Source organism: Ammospiza caudacuta, chromosome 5, assembly GCF_027887145.1.
Source record: "Ammospiza caudacuta isolate bAmmCau1 chromosome 5, bAmmCau1.pri, whole genome shotgun sequence".
NCBI lineage: Eukaryota > Metazoa > Chordata > Aves > Passeriformes > Passerellidae > Ammospiza > Ammospiza caudacuta.
Window position 1 is genome coordinate 31,489,621 of NC_080597.1, and position 24,193 is coordinate 31,513,813.

Sequence of the window (24,193 nt, forward strand, 5' to 3'; positions counted from 1 at the left end):
TTGATTCTTTCACTGTTACAGCAGCTAGAAGCCCATGCTACTCCACTGTGGTAATTCACATGAAAAATTATTCTTAACCCAAACCATGGAAAGAGGAAAGATGAATTAATAGTCAGAGCCTTGGCTCTGGATCTAGGAAGCAATCCTTCAACTAGCATCACCACACACTGCCTGTGCAGTCTCTTTGGCAACTCCCCCCAGATACTGTTTAGCCCTCATGACCTTATGGAAAGATTTCCTCTAATCTTACTGGAATCAGAAATTCATCCTTCCCCTTCAGACCCCAACTCTTCACTAGGAAAATGGCTTAGACTCTCAGTTCTTTGAGGGTACAGACCCTTATTTGACTTGACTTTGCAAGGCAAAACAAAGACTGATGTAGGCATTAGCAACAATATTTACTTGTATTATGCCAAGCTATTCTACCAGTGCAAAACAATTCCAATAGCAACTTCCCTCTGGATTCTCCTCCCAATATATTAGAAAAAAAGCCTACAGAGAACAGAAGAGGAAGAATTTCAGCATTACCTGGTAGCCATGGATGAGTGCAGACCGCATCTCCTTTAGGATATACAGAAGGTAGTGCACTCCCAACACTTCCATGATTTTAATGAGGGTGTTGCGGGCAATGTCCCGTATTTCCTGAAATCTGTTTCTCAGGAATGTGCAGACTTTCAGTAGGATGCTGGAAACAAAGATAGACAGCTTTGTCCATCTCCAAGCAGAGCAGAACTAATTACCCTGCTAAGGAGGCTGCTTTTCAGGACTGTTTCACAACCACAGCTGTACTCGCAGCCAGACTCACAGAGAGGTTTTATAGGCATACACACACATACTGCCCTCCAGGACATTCTACTGATTATCTTTTCTTTTTGTACATTATTCTTTCCCCAGCACAACCAGCCCTGCCTCTGCACCTTGATTCACAGCTCTGCTCTTGGGTCAGGATTTACAGCAGTTAAATGCTGAGGTGCAGAGGTGCATGTCCCTAGGAACAGGAATTTCCAGAAGAAGGTCTGTTAGGATGTCCCTCATGACTTTAGTCGTGTATGTAACCACAGCTTGAGAAAGGTGCCTGCACTCCTTCCCTGCACAATGAACAGCCCCACTGGGATGTAAGGAGCCCCACTGGGATTTACCTTGGTAGGTTGGCTTCCATCACTTCCTGGGGAAGACACTGCATCATTCTGACCATTGCAAAAGCTAATGGAACACGAACTACCTCATCATCATTCACAACATTGGATTTCACAAGCTTGTGCTCCTCGTCTCTTTTAACCTTTTTAAGAGAGCAAGACATAATGCACTTTTAATATACAGAAACGAACTCTGGTTTTTCTCAACAAACCCTATAAGACGCCAGTATGGCAGGCTGCTCTCCTCTGATGACTGCAGGAAAAACCCAGACAGCTAAAGGACAGGTGAGATAAATCCCTGTTTTCAATACAGAAACTAGGCTGGTGCAAGCAAGTGGCTGAGAACTCTTCAAGAGGTTGGACAAAGTGAATCATTTCACTTGTGTAGTTTGAGACAGTTCTCAGCAGGGAAGTTAGGACACCACATCCACACTGACCAGAAGGTCTGTCAGTAATCTCCACGACTCAGCAAAGGGCATGAAGCCTTTTTTGTGCTTTCAGATGGTCTCTCTCGTTGTGTCCAGTTTTTAAAAATATGTTGCTTTTTCACTGGCTCTGAAGTAGTATCCCAATCCTTAAAGTAGCAGCCTACAAAGGACCTTTCAAATGTCAGCTCCTCACCTTTGCAACAATACACCTGTGCAATTTAGGCAAGATGTTGACTGTAACTGTTTCTTGAATGTGTTGGATCAGACACTGAAGCTCCTCTTTATTTCGGGGTAAGAACGAAACGGGTTTGGGCACTTGTTCAGCATTTTCAGATGGCTCAGCTGCTTGCTCAGGTTCTACTGGCTTCTCAGAGAGATTCTTCCCATTCTTTTCTTCAACCTCCTCCTCTTCCCCTTCACTCTGCTCCACCTCCATGGCTTCTTCAGCCTCCACCACTGGCTCGAGGTCCACGGCAGCAGCTTCTATCAAGTAATTGCCAAAAGTACAGGTAAATACAGGAGAACACAAAACTTGAGCCCTTAATTGAGACTCCTGTGACAGACTGGTTCTACATAAAGCTCCTACCTACCACCAGTGACAGCAAACCACCAATAAGCACCAGGCTTCTACTGGGTAAAGAAGCTTTGGCTTGCTGGTTTCTGATAAGCACCCTCAGGGCCAGGTTTAAAGCAAAGATTTCACTACTCTGTGTCTGAACCCTGTAGTCAGCTGAGCAAAGGTCAATGTGCCTGAACTGCAGAGAACTGCCATTCACTTAAAACTGAGGATTTCACAAGGCAAGAGCTACTGACAAGCACAGCTGTGAGACATCCTCCTCCATCACCCAAAGGTCCCAACATAGGTAACCACAATAGTGAAGAAGCTGAAGATACAACTTTGTCCCATGCAATGGCAAGGGAAGCAAGGTGAGGACATCTTGGCTGCAGATAACCATGAAAACCACACAGGTTCTGGGCTGTTTTGGCTTACAGAAGCCTGGGATGGAGTGGTAATGTGGACGTGATTCCCTAAACCTCTCCTGACTTTGTCAACACACCGGAGGAAAATCTGCACTACTCCTGAGGAGACAAGTCAACGCTAGCTTCCAAGATGCCCATTTAAAAAAAAGGAAGTTGCTGATGTCAAGAGTAAACCACAAAACTTTGATTAGCTGCATTTGAGCAGTCTGAGGAGTGTTTTTACAAGCAGACACAAAAAGCTTACCTTGGTTGTCAATGGTCACAAGCTGCTTTTCAAGTGTTTTATGGTCAAAGTGAAAGGCTTCCAGCACTGTCTCTAACAAGCTGCAGAAGGAAAACATGAAGAAAGATCAGCCCTCTGCACAAAAACAAGAGGATGCATATACAACAGAAAAATCTTACAGGCACTTTTTGGAAAACATCAGATTTAGTGACATTGCACCATAAGGATGTTTATCCTGAAAAACCCCAGAAAATAAAAACTGGTTACTTCTCAGCTGCACACATATTCTGTGACCCAGCTCAATGTGAAACCTCACAGAGAGTGGTACTGGAGCAACAGAGGTGTCCCAGGAGCAGGGACAGCCTGACAGAACTGCTGCCATGCCTTCAGTGAGACATGGTGTAACAAAGTAACAATTTGCTAAAACTTCATAGCGCCAGGCAGCAAGCCATGCCCACCTTCACTCGCCTAAGTCCACCTCAAAGCCAGCAATCTCTCACCTCAGAGAAGAGGCCAAAGTCCATGAGATGCTCCTAAAAACACTGAACTGTGCCTAAGCAGTCTTTGGAGAAACCCAGAGCAGTAGTGCTTGTGGTACCCACCTGACTCCCAGCTTCGTACCGATCTGTCCTGTTTGCAAGACGTGGATGAAGTGCTTTAAGTGGTACAAATAGGCTGACCACGAAAGGTGTCGGCAGACAGCTCCAACAACTTCAACTGAGGCTGTTACCATGTTTTCATGCTGCTCAAAAGAGAGAAATTCAGCTGCTGTTAGCATTCACAATGACCACGTGTCTGCAGCATTCTTCATCCAAAGCAACAAAAGACAGAAGTAATGTCTAGTCTAGTGGGGATGCTGGGATTCAGTATTTTTACATCTCCTCCTGAGCATCAAGTAAGGAAAAAAAAAATCACAGTCTATCAAGCAGATCTCCAGACCCACTTCCTCCAAATTATTCTGTACACTTTTAACTTTTCTCACATACTTAAACCTATGGGCTCACTTGTGCTAAGAAGTAAGAACAAGAACCAGTTAAGGCATCCAACCACAAACACATGGCACATTGCTGGTCAACTATAAACCCATTTCAGATGTGAAATAAAATGTCTATTTCTTTATCAAATTTTCAATCCACACATTTTACTGCCCTCTGGTCAAAGAGCTACTCAGTCACTCTACTGAGGGGCACAGACTGCACTGCTGCAGGGGCTGGGTCCTGTGCCTGAGCTCTAATTGTTTCAGCTTCAGAAGAACATTTCTGACAGTAAGCAAATTAGACATTTACTTCACTTGATAGAAGCAGGTCTGCTGTTCTCCTGGTAGTGTGCAGGGAACTACAGAAGTGTGAAACCTGGCTTTTAAAAGCCACAGGTGGAAAGTCTGTCCACACTGATACTACAAGTAATTTCACTGAAAGTGAAAGTGACTAAAAAAATGTCAGCCTTCAAATTTTAATTACAAAGCTGCTATTGATTTCAGATGTCTCCAGCCAATTCCTGCAGTTTCTCTCTAAATCCAGAGAAAACTGTATTTATTCCCACCTCTGTTACTAGATGCAGACTATATTCCCACAGTCTACTGTCAAAGAATATCACAACTAAACAGGAAGACAAAAGTTTGGAGGCAGAGGGAAGAAAATAAGAAGCTGATTAAAAAAATAAAGACAAATAAAACCCCAAGTAAAAACTAAAACAAAACAAAAAACCTAACCCAAACAGTTAAGAGATGAACCTTTTAGCAGACACAGGACTGGGCCCAGACTGCTTCTGCACCTTCCAAATCCTCTTTCTGCCAGCAATACCAGCACAGCACTTTTATCTACAATGGAGACACCCACTTCACAAACATATCAGCTGTCTAAGGGGGTTAGGTTTTTAAGGGAAATGCTATATAAGAAATGCGAAAATATTCAAGTAGATGCATTCAATTGCAAGAGCCTACCTTAAGCATTTTTTCACTGAAAATTGCAGTTGTAGCATAAGGCATGATGTAGTTCTGCAGGGATTTAGAAGACAGCACAAGCTTTTCTTCAGTGAGCTGCTTTGCCAGTTTCCTCAGAGCTCGTGCTCTCCTGTGGATCTGAGACATGTCACATGGGAGAGAGTGAATGAGGCGGTGCTTGAGTCACAGCTAGCACAAGAGAGCACCTACATCCCGCAGTTCTGAAAATGTCCCAGTTTTAGGTAATGGCATAAACATATTACAGTAATTTCTAAGGCATGCCTTTTTCCTTAAATTTCTGGGCTTTCACTAGCCTTTTGCCTCAACAGATATTCCAAGTCAATGGCATTGTGGATTCACAATCATAAGACTGTCCTATCTTGAGGTGTTAGACAAGGGAGGCAACTGCAAACAGCAGCTTCTGCAATGAAATGCAAAGACCAGAGAAAATTAAAAACTTGCAACTTATATGCAAACTGCATATAAGAACAGGTATAGCAAAGACTCTCTCAGATTGCATCTCTGGAAGAAGAATTAATGTATTTTCACACTGCAAGAAAAACCAGGCTCTGTGTAACATTTGTGTTGCTAAGGTTTGTGAATGGGAAGGGGCTGCAGAGCCTCCAGAGAGCAGCAGGGAATAGGCCAGAAAAAACAGAGACCCATTCCATGCCTGTCAGAGCAATGTTCAGGATACTGCTGACTGTGGGCTACCATAAACCCAATACATTTATAGACAGAAACATAACTTTGATTCTCAATCACTCCTGATGATGTCTACGTCCCCTCTTTTTTGTAACAGTATCTAATGACACAGGTTCAATTTCTCTGCAGACAACAAACAGATGCTTTGCAAAACATCCCCTCACAGTAAGATGCTTTTGCTTGGCAGGGGAAGAGAGGCACTAAGAAATGCCTGCTGTCTTTTACCTGCATGTGTTTCATGTTCTCAAAGAAGTCCATGTCAGGATCATGGCAGTTGGTCAGCTGGACCAAATCCTGGAATTCAGGATTTGTTGGGAATGTCTGAATGAGGCAGGAAAGCAGTGATGTGTAGTCCTGCTGGATGCTCTAAAAATAGCAAGCAGTGAATGGTAAGTATCCCTTGGAGAGGCTGCTACACACCCCTGAGAACAGCAGTGCTGTCATTTACAAGTGTTTCAGTCAAACGTCCTAATTCTTGGTAACAACAAATGCACCCATTATGGGCTGCATATAAATTAAAGCCTCCCTTCCAAAAAACGAGTTTCAACTAAGAAAAGCTGAACAACAGCAGAGAAACACAGGTAATTTCTATAATCTTTCAGAATTTTATAAGGTTTCATATTAAGGGTAAGTTTACAGTGGGTACCTGCACTTCTTATCCCAGTAGAGGACTTTGAGAACTCACCCAAAAAACATCTCATGAAGATAGCTGGAAATGTGTGATCAGATACCACTGCCTTACCTCAGTCTTACTCTTCAGACCCCTTCTCACAGACTCCAGGAGAGTGTGCTGGATTAGCTCCTTGTACTCATCTTCCGTGTGGCTGATCTCTGCCAGTCGGTGGATGAGACTGGTCAAGCAAAGGCTTGCGTTGTCACTGAGAGCCATGTCCCCGAGCTGAGAGGATGAAGAAATGGCACCACATGAGTCTCGCTCTGACACCTTTCTCTACCCAAAAGCTGGGACAGAACAGCACCACTGGATACAACACAGCAAGTCCTGTAGAGACTCAGAAACTATTGAGAGCTTTCCTATAGAAGTTCTAGTCCCAAATTAATGCCCAACCTACCCATCAGGAAAAAACCCTTTACATTTACCAGCAGACCCACACAACCCACAAGCAGAACATGCTGCAACAAACCAAAATCAGCCTTTCAAGCCTGTAATGTGCCTTTTATCCAGTACAAATGACCAAACAGTTCCATTGCTCACTGACAGAAAGTCGTGATGCACTGTGCTTGCCTTTTGGGACACACAGATGAAAAGGTAAACAGACAAAACTTCAAAAACATGTTTGCAAGAATACCTAAAGATACTTTCTGAATGTTATGTGGTGCCAAAACCAGCCAATGGAAGTAAGTTGAAAGTTAGATTCATCAGGGACACATGGTGCATATAGCAAGGGAAGGAACATTCAGCCAACCTGGATGGTGTAGAAGCAGTTGTGCATAACAGGGATGAGGAAGTCAGTATCCACTGTTTGCATTTCCTTGATGTGGGCTGTGACTGACTGAAATGCTGACAGACGCACATCAAAGTCGATATCATCCAGATGTCGCTGATCAAAGGCATTCAGCTAAGACAGAGCAACAAGTTGTTAATGAAAAATGACAGAAATGTGATCATACCATATTGGGAGAAAAAGGGAGCAGAGAGAAAAACTGTGCATACCTTAACAACATCAGTAATGTACTTCAACTTAGCATCCAAGTCAGATAAAGTCTAAAAAACATAAAAACCCAGTTAACTTTTATAGTTGTTAAAAATTTGGCTAACTCAAGACTTTACCACTTCAGTCAAAAAATAAATAAGCAGCAGCATTAGCCTTTCTCCTGTTAGAATCTCCATAAGAGCCTTTCTCATGTAAGTTGGAGGATATGTGTTTTAAGTCCTAAGTTTCCAAACATCTACACTGTATGTTTCCTGTGTTTTATTGCTAAGAATTTATATGTCACTTCAAAGTAATACAGAATATCCTACTATAAACTGTGAAAGAAGAATACAAATAAAAATTGTCTTCAGGATACTGAAATCCATTCTAATTTCATCAACATGCAGGATTTGTTGCAGTTTAAGTGCTTTGCTTGGCTTCTCTTACACTAAAGATCTTTGGCGAGGTTCACATCAACCAGGCTGTAAGCCAAAACTTTTACAAATCTTTGTGCAGCTCATTCATTTCTATCACATAGAATTCTGTTATTTTCACTTCACACAAGAAGTAGAGTAAAAAGGTTTTTAAATTTATGCACAAAGATAAATACTGCTATTACTTTGTTCTTGATCTCTTAGAGCAAATTAAAAAAAAAACACAGAAAGATGTAGAAATGCAATACCTGAAATACCAAGCACAACTTATTTCGAGACAGTTTGTTCTGGATGACAGAAAAAAGCTTTGCCAGTGGTTTGAGAAAGCTTGTAGGGTTTGAGCAATGCCTCAGCAAGTTCTGCACCGTCTCCAGAATGTCAATTTGGGTACCCTGAAAGAGACACATAACTCTCAATAACTACTGAGAACTCACAAGATTATTTCATTTCCTTGGGACATATTTCAAGACACAAAGTGCACATTGCTGTACTTCATTCAGATCAGAGATACTGAACGAGAACAAAGAATTAGAAGGACACAATGCAATCATCAAATCTCTCAGAAGTACTTGCAGCCTCTCAATTAGAAACAATACAATGTTAAGAGATGACTGTCAGCACGATAAAGACTTCTTTTATGTGTCTTTCCTCATGACTCAAAGGTCAGGAGAACTAATGGAGCTTTAAAAAGCAGTCTTTCTTGAATATGTGAGGTGAACATTAACAGCACCATATACTTCACAGAATGGGTCAGGCTGGGAAAGGACCACGGAGGTCAATTTGGTCCATTCTCCCTGCTCAAGCAGGGTCATTCCAGAGCACTTGGCACAGGATTGCATCCAGACAGTTCTTGAGTATCTCCAGTGAGGGGACCCGGCCACTGCACAGTAAAGCTCTTGTATGAGTTCCCTCAACAGCAATCACATGTGATGCCCTAATGATTCACTGATTTAAACCCCCAAAATAGTACTGTATATGGTTTGCCTTTGCCTTTCAACCAGCAGCAGACTAATGTAGCACTGCCCAGTACACCACACACACCACACACTCAACCACATAAATTCACATTGCTGTCCAGACCCTGTGGCTTTGGGGTGCATAAAATACACAGTGAAGAAGAGCAATTACTTCAAACAATGCAAGCAATTTGGTGGATTGGCTACAGTGTCAAAGAAGGTAAAGACTGCATTATAACTTCTGCAGACCTTCCCCATGACAAGGGGGAACAGAATCAGTCTGGGCACTGGCACCTCTGGGTGAGTAGCGCACATCAACACACAGTGGCACTGCATTCTGAACAGACTACAAACATGTGAAGACCTGATTGCAGGCTGATAATGAGAAATGGCATGTATATGACTTTTAAATAAACAAATATACTTGATTAAAATAAAATCATATGTTTAGTAGGGGCGAGGAAATAATTTTAACCTACCTGCTCCATGTTAGTCTGATAAAGGAAAGGGATGAGAAGGCTCACAAGCACTGAATTCTGGCTCTTTTCTTGTATGAATTTGCTGATCCTGCAGAATTGGACAAGGTAATTTACTCTTTTATATAATTTCAATCACCAGTACAGAGCAAAGAAGTCTGTCAGCACTAGCGTCATTTCACAAGGCTTTGTCAGCCTATCCAGGCTAACAGAGCATACCTACCAAATTCACAGTCCCAGCCTAAGCATTCAGTTCCACATGACTACAGACATTTCTGCACTTTTCTCTAACCTCAAGAGATACTAGGTTTGAGTACCAGCAACAAAATCAGCTAGAATCAACTTCTGAAAACTTATCACCTCAATAACCAGCAAACAGCAAGGTCAATGACAGATGCAGCAATTTACAACTGTTGCAAATTTTAAAAAGTTGAGACACAGTGTTTTTTAATTTGGAAACTATTACAATAAGCCTCTTTCTTCCTCCCTCCTTCCAGCTTTTTAACTGTTTCAGGCTCTAAAAATCACTTACTTGGAAAGTATACTCAGCTCTTTGCTGACTTGAGCTCTGTACTTCTTCTTTTTCACCTTCTCCATACTTAACATTGTTTTGCTGAAGTACTGAAGTACGGCAGGAACATGAGGCAGGACCAACTGGCAACCTAGGCTGAGGGGCTCTGTAAGAGATACAACAGTTAGCAACACCCAAGAAACTCTGCTGCAAGAAACAGAAGGGAGATCCAACCCTATACAAAGGGGAAATTAGGATAAGGGAGGTTTCATTAGTAAATAGGAGCTATAAACATGCAGGGCAGCTGGTGGCTGGGAAGAAGCACCAGCACTTGCTGAGACCAAGTCTAACATGTCTGAGATGAGCTCAAAGCAAGCACACACCACTCTCCTCATGGATTTCAGTAACAGCCCTCATATATGTAGGCTTATCAGAAGGCACCAAGGACATTCTTCTACAGTACCAACATCTAAAATGACTGGAGCATTTGTAGATGTGGTTTTCTTTATTCCACCACTGACCTCTTGTGTAAAATCAAAGCTGCCATAACAGGGGCACATGCTCCTTTCCACTAGCTTTGAGTGTTGCAGGTGAAAGCAGCACACTGATGCTGTCTCCACAGCATCAAACACAGCACACTACTGTTCTGTCTATTAATTCTCAAAGATGCCAGGTCTTTCCAGTCAGGGAGCACAGACTAAACATTAAAGTGATCATGTGCATACAGGAATGGGGCCTTTATATAAAGCCTGGTGTTAGGCACAGAGCCAAGTCAGCAACGCAGTTCTTCAACTTGTATCAGTCAAAGCTTCACAGACAGAACAGGTCAACATTGATCTCTTCATAAGGAATCTCTCTGTGCTCAGGACTCTGACACTCAAACGTGGACTTCATCAGTCACGAAGCAAGCAGGACTTTACAGTTCTTGAGCACAAGACAAGTTTGTACATTGATGTTTCCATCTCTGCTGGGAGGTCCACTTCCCTAGTATTCTTAGAACAGCCTCACTATAATCTACCACCTCCATCTAAAGCACCCAACAGGTCTCTGAGAGCTCTCAGGCAGGCATACCTTCTGTCACGTCTCCAGTGGCCATGACAACACAGTCAGTCACGCTCAGACTGGAAACCTGCTCCGTGGGTTCAAAATCTGGGCTGTTGAGAAGGCTGTCAGCAATGTCCATCACAAGGCTGGATGTGGCCTCAGACAGATTCTTGGCTGACAGCACAGCAAAAACATTTGTCAGTATATCACTCTCTGGATGATCTGGCTGCTGCTTGGCCAGCAAAGGGAAATACCTGAAAGATTATAAAAAGGTTCACTGAAAATTAGGTTCAGAATTTTCAGCTTACAATTCTACTGTGCAAGAAGTCACAAAAAATAATGACCGTCTTCCATTTCAACCAAGAAAAAAGTGCACAAAAACCAGAACAGCATCATCAAAAATACAATGAATGGAGGTTGAGAGGTTATCAAGTCCCTTTTCTAATCTTTTCTCCACAGCCTGAGTCTCGTCTTAGTCTGCTCCTAACCTAGTGATGCAACATCACTTTTAACAGAAGTTTGTGCATAAGGTCTTCATGCCTACCAATGAGGTGTCTCAAGAGAAACACCTGGTACTTTAGCAAAGGAAAAACAGTGAGTCTGAGGAAGAGGCAAAAACCACTCAAGACAGTTGAGCTGGAACTTCTCACAATCAAAAAAAGCTCTTTTACAACTTTCAGTAACAGATTCTCAGTCACAGATTCTGTGCTGAACTTGCCCATACTCTTTCATAAAATAGAAAGTAATAGAGACTCTAAAAATACGAACGAAATTATATATTGTAAAACTGACTTCCCATCTCACAAGACTAAGAAGTCATTGGTCAAGACAAATATATCCCTCAGAAATCAGATCTCCTCCTCACCTGTGAGTTCAGTTTGGGCTGCATATGTGCTTAGTTATTAATACATGGAAAAAGTAGCCTATTAAAAAAGTGAGTTCTTGCATAAACTGGAAAGCTTCCCAGCTGCTTTGACTGCTATCAAAAGAATTAGAGTCTAATGGAAAAAGAAAATACAGGTTTGGACACAATTATTCACAGCCTGTTAGTGTGCTCTTTCTTCCTTGAGTTTTATGTATTCAGAAGTACTTAGGCTTCTTTGCCAGAAGAACACTTACCTGGGGTTCTTACTCCAGGTGTGAATGAGTTTGAGCAGAAAAGTTGGAGAATACTGACTCTCTGAAGCCAATCTGCAGACCTAAAGGAGAGAAAAATCAGATACCAATGCAACACAAGTAAGTAAAGCCACTTCAAAACGTCCTCTCTAGCAAAGACCTTACATTCTACAGTTTACCTTTTTTATAAAGCAATTTCAACCTTTTATAAGGTAATTTTCCAACTTCTTCAATATTTGTCAAATGACTCTTAGATCATTTCACTTCTGTTTATACAGTATTCCAGCTACCATTTTTGCCTTCTCTTGAAACTAGATTCCCACAACACCTCACATTTGCCACAGAGGCTTAGCAAACTCTCCCAGACAGACCTAGAAAATCTGAAGCACAGCACCCAAAACTCACTCCTCCCACACTTCCTATGCCCTGACTGCAGCACCTGGTCTGTATCTCCACAGCCTCACTGGAGAGTCTGGAAATCTTATTGGGGTGGGATCTCCTCACAGGGTTCTGCATCCAAAACAACCCCACCTGTGTTTGGGTTGTGTTGCTGCTAACAAGTCTCTGCAGCAAAATCCTGGGCTATGAACAACAGAAAACTCCAACTGCAGGTTCAACAGGCTTAAACCAATTTGCCCTCTCCATCAGTTTTACACACCTCAGTTCTGTAGTTTTAAAAAAGGAAAGCACACAAGTCAAAACGATTCTTTTGCCAAAACCAAATTCTCATGAAGTTCACCAGAAAAGACTCCAGAGGGAGCTTCTGGATCGTATTACCATCCAAGCTTCAAAACCCTCGGTCTTCCTGACATATGTAAGGACAAGAGGCATTCTAACTATTTAGTAACAAAAGTACACCTTGTTCAGAGTTACTCAGAATTTGCAAACACTGTGCTCCATGAAAGCTTAAAGTGCTTTGCTGACTGCCTGGAACTGCAATAGCCTGAACTGCTCTGGAACTGCAATAAATGTTCATTGCTTTTCCCACGTAGCACCCCAGCTGAAAGAAGATTCCATGGACAAACCAGGAACATGCACTTCCCCATTGCCCAGCCCAGGGCAATACAGAGCTATATGCACTGCCTGGTACTTTTTATCTACTGTTTGTCCACATAACCATACTATACATCACATATTGTTACTGGTAGAGAAGAGAAACAGTGTAGGAGTAAACAAACACAATGTCTAGAGAAGCAGCTCTGTTGTTTCACAAACTAGACCAATGCTCTTTAACAGGCTTTTCTGCTGCAGGGAAGTTGGGCATTTGGATACCTTAGAAGCCTCTATGGAAGAGTATGCTTGCAGTCAGTCCCTCTTACTCAGTTAACCTTTTCATGGACACAGCTTGCTTTTAGAGCAGAGACAACCCAGCAGCTGGTACAGGCACTCCCTGACAACCCCAGAGCCACTGCACTGACAAAGACAATATAATTTAATTTTAAATTCTGTGTTTTCTCTTCATCGTACAGCAGTGCATTTTCCAAGCTCAGAGGCAATCTGAATTTCTCTGATAAAAGCCACATGCCTGTGCTTTGCCACTATATTCACATGGAAGTCTTGGCAGGCAGGCTCGAGATCACTTAGCCCACTGACAGACCCTCCTGAGTCCTTCCTGCAGCAGCATTTGCTTCTGCAGTCCCCTACCCAACAACTGTCACACAGAAAAGTAGCAAAGTACACCTAGAAATGACTCGTATTATTTAGCTTCCTTGAAGCATCTAGGGAAGAAGTCTGCTTCTGTGGTTAAAGAACAAAGAAATGGCATCCATTTTATTAATATTAATTAATTTGTACTTTAATCTGTGACTTGATTATTCTAGGACTAATCAGAGAAGAGCCAAGAAACTGGCCTTGCACAGACACTGGGATGCCACAATCTGTCCAAGGCCACATCCACTCTAGCGATGGACAGAGCTGACATGATGGACTGGAGTACAGCTGGAGTTTTCTGCATGGTACATGTTTCAAACAAGTTATTTGGAAAAACAAGAAATACTTACCTGAGGCCATACCACAGCATGGAAAACTGCATCAATCTCTTCCACACTAAAGCTGTAGGTCTCATAATCAGAAAAAAACTCTGCCACAAGCTTGAGACCAAGACGTCTCAAATTCTTCAGTGGATTAATCAACCTAGGTTGGACCTGTAATGAAAACCAACAAAAAACCCAGCCCAGTAAGACCTTGGCAGAACAGCTACCAACTATTTGCTCTGAAATTAAACCAGCAATTGACTGACCACATCCAGACACATTCTTTGCAGAAACCTCTGTTGTTTTCTCTTGTAACTTGTTCACAGTAGCAATGTACACCTCAGAGCTGACCTAATTGTTTCTAGAAGGGGCCTGCCTGTTCCTGCACCGAATCAGTTACACAGGACTCCTTCAGGTCATAAAAAGTCCATGCTTATAGGTTTAACCCTGTAGCATCTGCCCCTTTTGGATGCAATGCAGAAAGCTACACTGCAATTAACTAGATTTCCAACTCTGACACTTAAACAATTCTGTTTTACACTTGAAAGGACGGAAATCACCTCTTCAAAGTGAAGTTGTACTTTGTACACTGAGATCTTCTGGGAAGAAATCAACAGACGAAGAGAAGGGGGGAGGAACAGAGAAGGAAAGAATGTGAATTATGTCTTCCAGTGGAGTCAGGTGGGGGCTATAGCATTTGGTTACAGGAAGGTGCTTCCTGTACCCATTTAGTGGCTATGTTCCACAGCCTTTCTTTGGAAAAACATTTCAGTAAGGGAATTCACGCAGAGCTGCATTCTGACTCTCCTCCCTGAGAGAAGTCTTGACCTGAGTAACCTAAATTATTTCCATACTGTGCAATGCAGCTCACAGCATGAGCACAAGAAGTAGTTCCACAGTGCAGAGGTAATGAACTTCAGCCTCAGAAACAACAAAGCCACATGAGAGCAGATGAAAGCCACTGTCTGATATTGGAGCTCTTTTGGGTCCCCATATCATGATCCACCACAAGTGGATCCAAGAATATAAAATCACAAGTAAAAAAGACAAAGAGGAGATGGTGGAAGGAACTGACCAAGCTCTTGCAACAGGACCTCCCGAGCTATGCTGAAAGTGTATAATGGAGTTCAATCAGCTTCCAGGTGGCAAATGAACTGTTTGAAAGCCCAAAGAAAGCACAAACCAGGATACTATTGCTAAGGGCAACCTCCAAGTGAAGTCATTTTGGGTTTCACACTATCCAATCACCATGAGTTCTCTGAGATCAAGCCTTTGAGAGGACAAAGAAATTCAACAGTGAACACAATCACTAGGAAATGGTTGTGGATGCTGTGGGACAGACAGAGAGAAATGGTAAGCATTTCTCTCTCTCTGTCCCACAGCATCCACAAATGGTAAATTAATAACTTGTCTTAAAGTGGTCAAAGTTGATGTTTAATTCTCCAGGCAGTATCAGCCTGCAATAAATTACTCTCAAACTCCAAGAATGTCTTCTAATTATTAGTCAAGATAAACAGATTTCTCACACTCTTACTTGAGCTTTTAACAGCCCCTGGGCTAATGAACTGCTAAATTAAGTTCAGACAAACAACAGACTGTCAATCCTGATATTACACAACCATGACAGAATTACTGTAGCAACTCTGGCAAAATGTAGCTTTCCTAGCAGTTAGTGAAGGAGCTTTTAGAACTCCTGTCTCCTGTTCTCATTGAAAACATGCAGGCATATGCAATGCACTGCTGAAGTCAGACTGGGGGATGCTGACGTCCTCCAATTTGCTAATCTTCTTCATAAATTAAGACAGTTACCAGGTTCTGTGCAGCCTGCAGGCAACTATGAGATCTTGGATACTGTATGCCTATTGCAAGGATTTGCTTTGTTGGATAAATTTTTTTCAAAGCAAGTTCTAACCTCAAATGCTCACAGCTGGGTCTTGGCAAGAACATGCTCATGGTGACAAAACATTCATTCCCACTTGCTCAGGCCATCATCTCCTAACACCTTGCAACACCACAGTGATGATGATGACTGTGCAGTTTGCTTGCTTCCCACCTAATACATGAGCAGGCTCTGCACCAGCACCAAGAAGACAGAAAAGCCTGGCTCAGTGTTACATTTTCTGATCAGCTGCCAACAGACCCCAAGTAGCTGGACTAGAGCTCAGGGATGTCTGTGCTGCCTCCCTGCACACAGGGCAGCAATAAACCAACACGCCCCACCTTCAGGCGCAACCAATCTTTAACAGGATGTTTTCCTCACCTGACCCCTTCTGCATGTACAGCCATTGCTCAGCAAGGGAAAAAATAATTTCCACTGCTCTGCAGGTACCTGGCTAAGACCCAAATGGTAACAAGGGATTAGTATGACTCCTGACACAGAGCTGAAGATGCTTCTAGTGTGCTGAAAGCATGGCTGGTAGTCATGTCTCTCCTGTGTCCCATGACAGGAGACACAAAGGGCTGATAATCACTGTGGTCATCCACAATGCTGAGCTCCTCTGAGGTCTAGCACTGCAACAAAACACTTCATGGACAAGCTTTGTTCAAATGTCTTCAGGTAAGGAACTTTAAACCTCTCCTTCCCCTGCTCAAATGTTTTATCCTTGCTGCCAAGACACTCCATCTTTAGGGCAAATTTCTACTTCCGGCCATAAAATGTTGTTACATGTTTACAACAGAACATTTCTCTCTCTCTCTCATGCCCATCTCTCCAAAGAACAGGTAGGAACAATGCACAGAGATCACCTCCAACTCTTTCTTCAGTAGTTCAAACAAACACACAGTTCAAATCAGTTTTCTAAGTACATTAACTCTGCCTGTACTGCTTGAGCCCTGCAGCACTTTCAGACAAGAACCACTGGCCTCTATTTTGACAGATTTCTAATTGCTAAGCTTCACAATGGCATTCAACTTATCTTTATCTGAATCAATAAAGCTCTGTCTATATGTGTAAGCTCAGAGGAGGAGGAGAGAAAAAACTTAATTTACATGTTTGTATATTGTTTGCATGTACTGTACCTTCTCTCTTTGCTGGAGGATGCAGGATACCACTGCAGTCATGCAGAGCAGAATCTGTAGAATTTCAGGCAGGTATTGCTGGATCAAATGTCCCATGTTTTTCAACACAACCTCAAGACCATTGAAGAGGCTATGCTGACGCCCAAGAGGCAGGACTTTAGCTAAATCCAACTCTGACATACTTTGAAGGACTGCAGTCTGGCAAGGCCCTGTGATAGGCAAAGGAACAGCAAATTACCTAGGGAAGCACCATGGATAAACCCACTACGAAGAATAATATTTTAGTGAAAAATAGTGGAATTTGGCCCTAAATTACTGATCCTCACAATCAGATTTTTAAATAAGAACAGCTCTGTTTCTCCATCTCTCTGATATTTAGATGTCTCCCACTGCTACAGAATCAGAGCACTTTACAAGCTCTCTTTACTGCCCTGATACTCAGGCTAGCCTATGATCCCAGCCACTATCCACTCTTGGCCTGCTACAACTTATTTGCACAGTTGTGGCAAGTTGTTCAGCTTTTCTGACCTTGGACATGTAAAACAGAGTAATCATGCTTTGTAAGGAGAAACTTGGGGGAAACCTAGTCCTTACCAAGGGTTTACTTTCATCCCTTCAAGGCATGGTCAAGAGACAAACTGAAGCACATAACAGTACTAAGCCTATTTATCCTCCCACATCTCTACAGTCAGGGAATACCACACCCCCAGCTTCTGTGGCCTACCTACCATTACTGAATTGCTTCACAGCTTCAAAGAGCAGATCCAAGAACATCCGGATCTCTTCTGGCAGCGAGCCGGCCAGAAATCGCAGAACAATCGACATGCGAGTGCTCGCTGAAGACTTGCCCTGTGTTTTGCTCCCTGTTTTGTTTCTCATTCTGCCATAGAGAATTCTTCAAGAACCAGAAAGAGATTGCATTAGCTTTCAGCAAGCCATCTGTTTTCCAACCTCTCATTCTGTAGGAGAAACTCGGTTTAAAAATATTCTCTAGTGAAAGTTCTCCCTTCAGGTTCTCCACTGAAATCCTACATAATGCCCAAAAACATACCAGTGAAAGATCAGCTTCTGCTTCTACAATGGAAGCTCTGCTGGAAACTTCAGGTATAAAACTGGTTACCTTGCAGGACAATTCACATCACTGCAAATAGCTGGCAACACTCAATGAACTGAAATGTCCTCACAGTTCTCTGTAATCCTTAGTAGAAACAGTATGTGCCAAAATGCTGTTTTTAAAGAAAACACCATTTGCATAACACATTATATAAATGTGTTAATAAGAAAAACATACAGAATATCACAAACTAAGTCATCAAACTGTAGCATTAAGCATGGGCTTATCTCAATTATTCAAAATGAGAAGCAGCATTACATCTCTCTGCTCATGGTACTCTGCCATGAAGCTTTTGAACTCACACTTGAGAACACACCTCATAAGAACAGGGATGAGATCTGGTCGATGCTCTGTTTTTACTACCGTGGTCTCCTCAGAAATACTGAAATGGACTATCTCTTCTTTAAAGCTCTTGTCCTCCAGTAGCCTTTGCAAGTTCTCCCTGAGAGTAATAAACATTATTTGAAAGCAGGTAGGGTTATAAAAATAGACAGATACACACACAAATGCATCTATACCTAATTACCTATCTATCTATCCTTGCTGTATACAAAATATTAAAGTACTATTTTCTCACTCTTTTATAAAAAAATATTTCAAAAGCCAGTAAATTCAAGCTAATGATGTAGACAAGTATGTCCTGGATGTATTTCAAGGAAATTATTTAACTCTAAACACAGTGTTATGCTGTCAGTTTCTTTGGGTTGTTACAAATCATCAGTACAAAAGACATCTCTGAAAATGATGGAACTACTAACACTACTGACAATATTCTGGTACAGAATGGAAGTGTTGCTATTTTTCTCTAAACAAAAAAGAGACACTGATCAACCTCAAGATCTGATTTCCTCTCTTAGATACAAAACATACAGCTGACTAAAATGAAACTTTACCTATATGTCTTCAACAAATACAGGACCCCAAATAAAACTGACCCCAAAGCAGGCTTCTGATATGATAGCAGGCTAATTCACCAACGCTAATAAACAAACAAACAAACAAACAAATAAATAAATAAAAGCTTTTACCTGTATGGCAGTAGATGAGGATGCTTGTATGTCATTATACAGTCAAGAGCTATTCTCTGTACATTCTGGTCTTGATGAGACAGTAACTGCAAATAACAAAGGAAAGAAAATGAGTCCCTATCTAGGAGGTAGAAATGTTTACTGAAAATAGTGAAACAACCCAAAGGCTCAGGCTCAAGCAGGTTTTGGACTAGCTTATTCAAATGGAAGCAGAATGTATGTGTTGCCATTAAAAAGCCAAGATGTACACATACAACTTCCACTCATAAAAATGGGCCTGGCTGCTGACAGTTCATATATACTTTTCCTTCCTACCTACATAGGATAGTTATAATATTATGTTTTTCATAGATGTCTTTTGGACCATCATGAGTTTGCATTTATCATCAATTTATTATCACAGGTATCCGCTGTGTATCTAAGACTGGATTAAAAAGCAGACTACCCAAACCATTCCAAGATATTTGTATTTCTTTCCTGTGACAAACAAAAACTACTTGGAAGACTTGGTATGCAAAGTCTCAGTGAGAATTGCCCTCTCTTGAAGATGACTCTTCATAACTTAGGCACTAAACAACACCAAGGGGTGGTCACAACACCAAGACTACCTGAGTTAAAGAACTGTTTGCACAATGCACTCAGGCACATGGTTGATTCTTGGGGTGTCCTGTGCAGGGGCAGGAACTGGACTCAATGATCCTGATGGATCTATTCCAACTCAGCATATTCTGTGATTCTGAGATTCATTGGGACAGGGAAAAGAGGTTGAGAAATACAGATCATTTCCCCAGGCAGCATCTTTATCAGTTCTTCAGTTTCTTACTAAATAGCACAGCAAGTGTCATCAGAGGTCACTCTGCCATGACGTCCCTATGCCAGATGGACACACCAGCCGTGACAATGCATGTACTAAGACACAGAAATGCAAACAGTAAGTGATGAAATAATCTTCTTGTGCCAGGCTGTTTTTCCCACAGTGATTTGACCTTTACACGACTGCCCAATATTTTGCTAAGAACACAGCCAAGCAAACACATCAATTAACTGTTTTTCTAAGCAATACTTTGAGATAGACTGAAACAGAGTGGATGTCTACTAGAGATTGTCAAATTCAGGGACTAAGGAATGGAACTTTCAACACACACAGCCTCAGAAAACAAACTACGAACAATGAGAGCAAACCCCAATGACCTGAACAAATCCACAAACTGGGAACCAACACAACCCTGTAAAATTAAAAAATTAAAAAACAAAACCATTTTAAGGATTGTAAAATAAAGAATCAGAATCCCTCTTTGAAGTCATACTTTTGACAATTCTTTCAGGGAAATCCCTAGAATCAAGCAAATTGAATATTCTTCAAGAAGAAATTCCTTTTTTGATGCTTGATAATCTCTTGTACATACTGGCCATACTCTTAGTATACAAAACGCTATAGACAAAGACAGATCTCCTTAGATCTTCCCCAAATTTTGGATTCTAAATCCTTCCCCATATCCTCCATGAAGTGTAAGTGAAACAGATATACTCTGCAGCCACTCTTCCACCTTGCCAAAGACTACTAATTGTCAGCTGTCAGATCTGTTTGCCAGTGCCTGGCAAACTAAGCCAGGTATCTTAACCAGGTCTTTGCCTAAGGGGCTCATTTCAAGTGAAGCCTGTTAGAAAGTCCTCCCAAGGACAGCTCCTTTTTCAGGTATCACAGCTGAGATCAAAAAATGATAGCTTTCCTCAATATTAGACATGGCACTCAAATAAGAAAGAGTTGATTTATTAGCAGTATTTCTAAAAGTAAGCAGATAGCCTCACCTGGGTATACAAGGCATTCAACTTCTGCTCCAAAAACAATGCACGAGGATTTGAGAATTTTGAGAAAACTTGTAAGTGGGCTATTAGTTGCCTGCAAAACAAAGCAATGATTTTTAAAAATATCCCGGAGACAAATGACCAGGGAACTTAAGTTAAAATTCACTAACAAGAAAGAAAATAAAACAAAACACAAGAGGATCCCAAGTCTTCAGCAGTATTTCAGACATCTCAAGAAGTGTCCTGCTCCCTAAGCAGCTCCTTCCAGCTGTCACTTCACTGCACAGAGGACACATTTACTTCAGCAGCACTGGGTAGGCTCAGTTTTTTCACAAGAAAGGGGTACAGTCAGGATGCAGCTTACTTCTCTCTGACAACCCAGCCTAGAACACCAAAACTCTGTATTTATCTCTTTGTTTATTCACTTGTCCATAACTGGTGCCCATGTTGCTCCTACCAATGTGACGGGCTGCATTCAGCCACAGACTGTGCTGGACTTAACACTGGGCTGCAGGGACAGATGGGAGTCAGTTCCTCTAGCACTAGCAGGGTCACCTCACATCTGCCCCACGTCCTCCTCATGGAAAGGGACAGAGAAGACCAGGATAAGTGAGATCTCCTCTACCATGTGTGCTGTGGGACTGGTAGAAGCTGTCCTCATTCAGCTGCTAATTTACACTGAATCCTCCAGACACTTGAGCTGGGCCACCCTCTTCCATGGCTGGGCACAGACAAGGGATGAGTAGGATGCCTTCCAGGAATCCCAGAGGGAGTCTGGGGCAGGTGCTCCCTGCTTCAGCCAGGCCTCCCAGGACACAGGGTGCAGCCCCACAAGGGAGTCCTCCCTGGCACAGGCATGACCCGGGAAGGGAGGTCACTCCACAACTCATTAACACACCCCTGGTAAATCTTTCATGCCTTTGTTACAGCTACCGGGTGCTAATGCTTCTACTTCACTGCACGGATGTTCTGAGATGGAGGCTGGGAAAACAACAAAATATCTTGGACTGTCACTGTATTTTAATTGCTGATAACTTGCAGATACAAGCCAGAATCTGGGAAAAAAAATGAAACACCCATAGGACACCTGGGATGAAATGGCACTTTAGGTCACATATCAAATACTTGCATACTTGTCTTGTTCCAACATATAAGGTGACATTTTGAAGTTCTCTGTCATTACAAGGGCCATCCTTTGCAGAAGAAGTGTCAGAATATAAATCTTTGTGCTGTGTTTGTAAGGGATATTTGACAGAGGTCATCACTGGGGAGAATTCATACAAAGAGCAACTTTCTCAGGCATTCAGCACTGCAACAATTACACTCAGCAACATGCAGCCTCAGCCTACCAAATAAAAACCTTGGTCCCTAAGAAGAAAAGATTTATAATGGGTAGGAAATGGCAGAATCCCAATATTCTATACCTAAATATCTCAATATTCTATACCAGAATCCAAATATTCTATACCTAAACAAATAATCTAATTTTTTGAAGTGTTTGGCAACGCCCACAGTTTTCAAAGACTAACAGATATGCACAGAGAAGCCAGGGAAATCAGGTACAAGAGTCTCTGGAAACTTCAGAATACTACATATTTTTTGCTTAAGTAAAACACACCACAGACAGGTCAGCAGGTAATGAGATAATGATAAAACCTGGGCAACGTGTTTGGATTTTTAGTACTGTACAGGCAGAATTTCTGACTTGTAATCCACTGAGAAATGATGAAGCACAAGCAAAAGAAGAAAAAATAATATATACAAAACCACAGCTTGTACCTCAATGTGAGCTGCTGAATCTGCCTTTCCATGAGAGCAAAAGGGAATACTAAAAATACTTACTTAGCAGCAGCTCTTCTTGTTTTCTTTTTTGGTACTCCTATACTAATTGGTTCCCCTTCTTCCTTTTCTTCTTCCTCCTCCTCCTCTTCCTCCTCCATAGCAACATCATTCACCTCTTCAGTGGGTATTTGTTTTGCTGCTATGGTACCACTAATTTTCCTTCTGAGATCCTGAGATGGAGCCACTAAGGAATCTGCTGGGTAGTACTCATTTCTGTGTTTAAAAAAAAGAAGGAAGGAATTAGAAGCATAACATTTCTCAAGGTTTCAGGGCAACAACATCAACTGAAAACCTCACCATTCTTACTGTAACACCTCACTATGTCCATCATACTGTCTGATATGTGCACACATATGCAAGCACACCATTAATTTCCCTCCAGGGGCAGGAATTTGAATCAGCCTCTAACAAAATCAGTATTTTCTCCATCCTGGGGGAAAACACTTTGGTATTCTGTGATTCCAAACTAAAGTGTGTTTTCATTAAAGAGGAACTTCATTTCCACTGAAATCACTCTGTAACTGAGTAATGAGAGCGACAATGTCAAGTCAATGAATGAGCCGCAGAGACCTACTACTGTAAGTTTCACTTCAGCCTGCTTCATTTCTAACAGAATCCACAGTCCAATTAAAAGGTTATCTCTACTGGAAACAGACATGTCATCAGCCATGCATTCAAGAAATAAAGTCTGTAATGGGATATCCAATCTTAAAGCTCAGCAACACATTGAAAGCAATGTGTCCACTCAATTGAAAAATAAATCTTCCTTACCGAATGAATCTCAAAAGAAGTGGGGAAAGTTCCCTCGACCGAGGCTCCACTCTGTCTGGAAACTTATCCAGTGCTTTCCAAAGTAGGAACCTGTAATTTGTGTGGTCCAGCCGTTCACTGCAATCTGTTCTACTCCTCAGCTGCTCCAGAAAGACAGTCCCCACCTCTCCTTCTGGCATTTTCTCACTTTCTGTTTCAGCAATGCTCTCCTCCTGTTCATCTAATTCATCTTGCAGCTCCATTTCTATGGAAGAGATAAGAAAATCTTTTCAGGTTACTTCATCACCAATAGCAAGGAATCCATCCCCCATTACAAAAGTAATACATTTGGTGACATGCACCTGTTTAGACACAACTGTATTTAACACTGACCTGAAAGACACACACTGCTTAGAAAGCGTTCTAGGATGCCTTGGAATCCGGGCACTTCTCTACTGGGCTCAGTTCCCCTGAGTAACAGGGAAGTTCACAAATGGCTGCACACTTGTGACTCTGTATTGAAATATTAGATTGCATATGCCCATAGGTAAACCTCAAGAGTACACACAAGGACTGTGTGCAGAAATTCCATGAAGCAGGAAGATGGTCTGCACCGTTACACAGGTTTTGTCATTGCTCCTGACCAGACTGGGCAGTGCCAGCCTTAAGCAAAGATGAAACTGCTGCAGGGTTTCCAACAACCTGCCACTCCCTCCTGTAATGCAGGTGGCCTTTTCCAGCTACTGCTTGGTGTTTAGGACAGGAGACACAGCTTCCTCACAAGCCTCTCCACTACTGTCCTGGACACAACAGCAGTACTGGTTCTCAATTCCCCCATCATACATAAATTTGGGGAACTTGAAAAGCAGGCACATAATTCACCATTTAGCTGGGTTGCTATGATAACCATGCTTAGGATAGGTGACTTACCAGCATAGCTAGCAGCCCTCTCCAAATGTTCATACAGGACCTTCCAGAACTGTTTATTCTCCATTTCCTTTGCATGAGAACTAACAAAGCAGAATACAGCATGAAATTAGAAGGAAGATAAGAAAAGG

The 24,193-nt window shown here is 42.0% G+C and overlaps 1 protein-coding gene across 1 annotated transcript in view; it reads right to left on the reverse strand.

Moving 5' to 3' along the window:
- Positions 1-24,193, reverse strand: part of UTP20 (UTP20 small subunit processome component) — a 62,853-nt gene that overhangs the window by 15,663 nt on the left and 22,997 nt on the right. Inside the window, exons 20-43 of the mRNA XM_058804481.1 lie at positions 24,066-24,145; positions 23,157-23,400; positions 22,386-22,598; positions 20,547-20,637; positions 18,738-18,823; positions 18,026-18,151; positions 17,324-17,490; positions 16,596-16,804; positions 13,605-13,748; positions 11,608-11,687; positions 10,516-10,742; positions 9,466-9,610; positions 8,937-9,024; positions 7,750-7,893; positions 7,088-7,138; positions 6,840-6,992; positions 6,158-6,313; positions 5,641-5,781; positions 4,711-4,848; positions 3,371-3,510; positions 2,790-2,869; positions 1,758-2,047; positions 1,140-1,279; positions 529-685 (exon numbers count right to left, since the gene is read on the reverse strand). Coding sequence (XP_058660464.1) covers positions 529-685; positions 1,140-1,279; positions 1,758-2,047; positions 2,790-2,869; positions 3,371-3,510; positions 4,711-4,848; positions 5,641-5,781; positions 6,158-6,313; positions 6,840-6,992; positions 7,088-7,138; positions 7,750-7,893; positions 8,937-9,024; positions 9,466-9,610; positions 10,516-10,742; positions 11,608-11,687; positions 13,605-13,748; positions 16,596-16,804; positions 17,324-17,490; positions 18,026-18,151; positions 18,738-18,823; positions 20,547-20,637; positions 22,386-22,598; positions 23,157-23,400; positions 24,066-24,145 — 3,490 coding nt within the window. The remainder of the gene's footprint in view (positions 1-528; positions 686-1,139; positions 1,280-1,757; positions 2,048-2,789; positions 2,870-3,370; positions 3,511-4,710; positions 4,849-5,640; positions 5,782-6,157; positions 6,314-6,839; positions 6,993-7,087; positions 7,139-7,749; positions 7,894-8,936; positions 9,025-9,465; positions 9,611-10,515; positions 10,743-11,607; positions 11,688-13,604; positions 13,749-16,595; positions 16,805-17,323; positions 17,491-18,025; positions 18,152-18,737; positions 18,824-20,546; positions 20,638-22,385; positions 22,599-23,156; positions 23,401-24,065; positions 24,146-24,193) is intronic.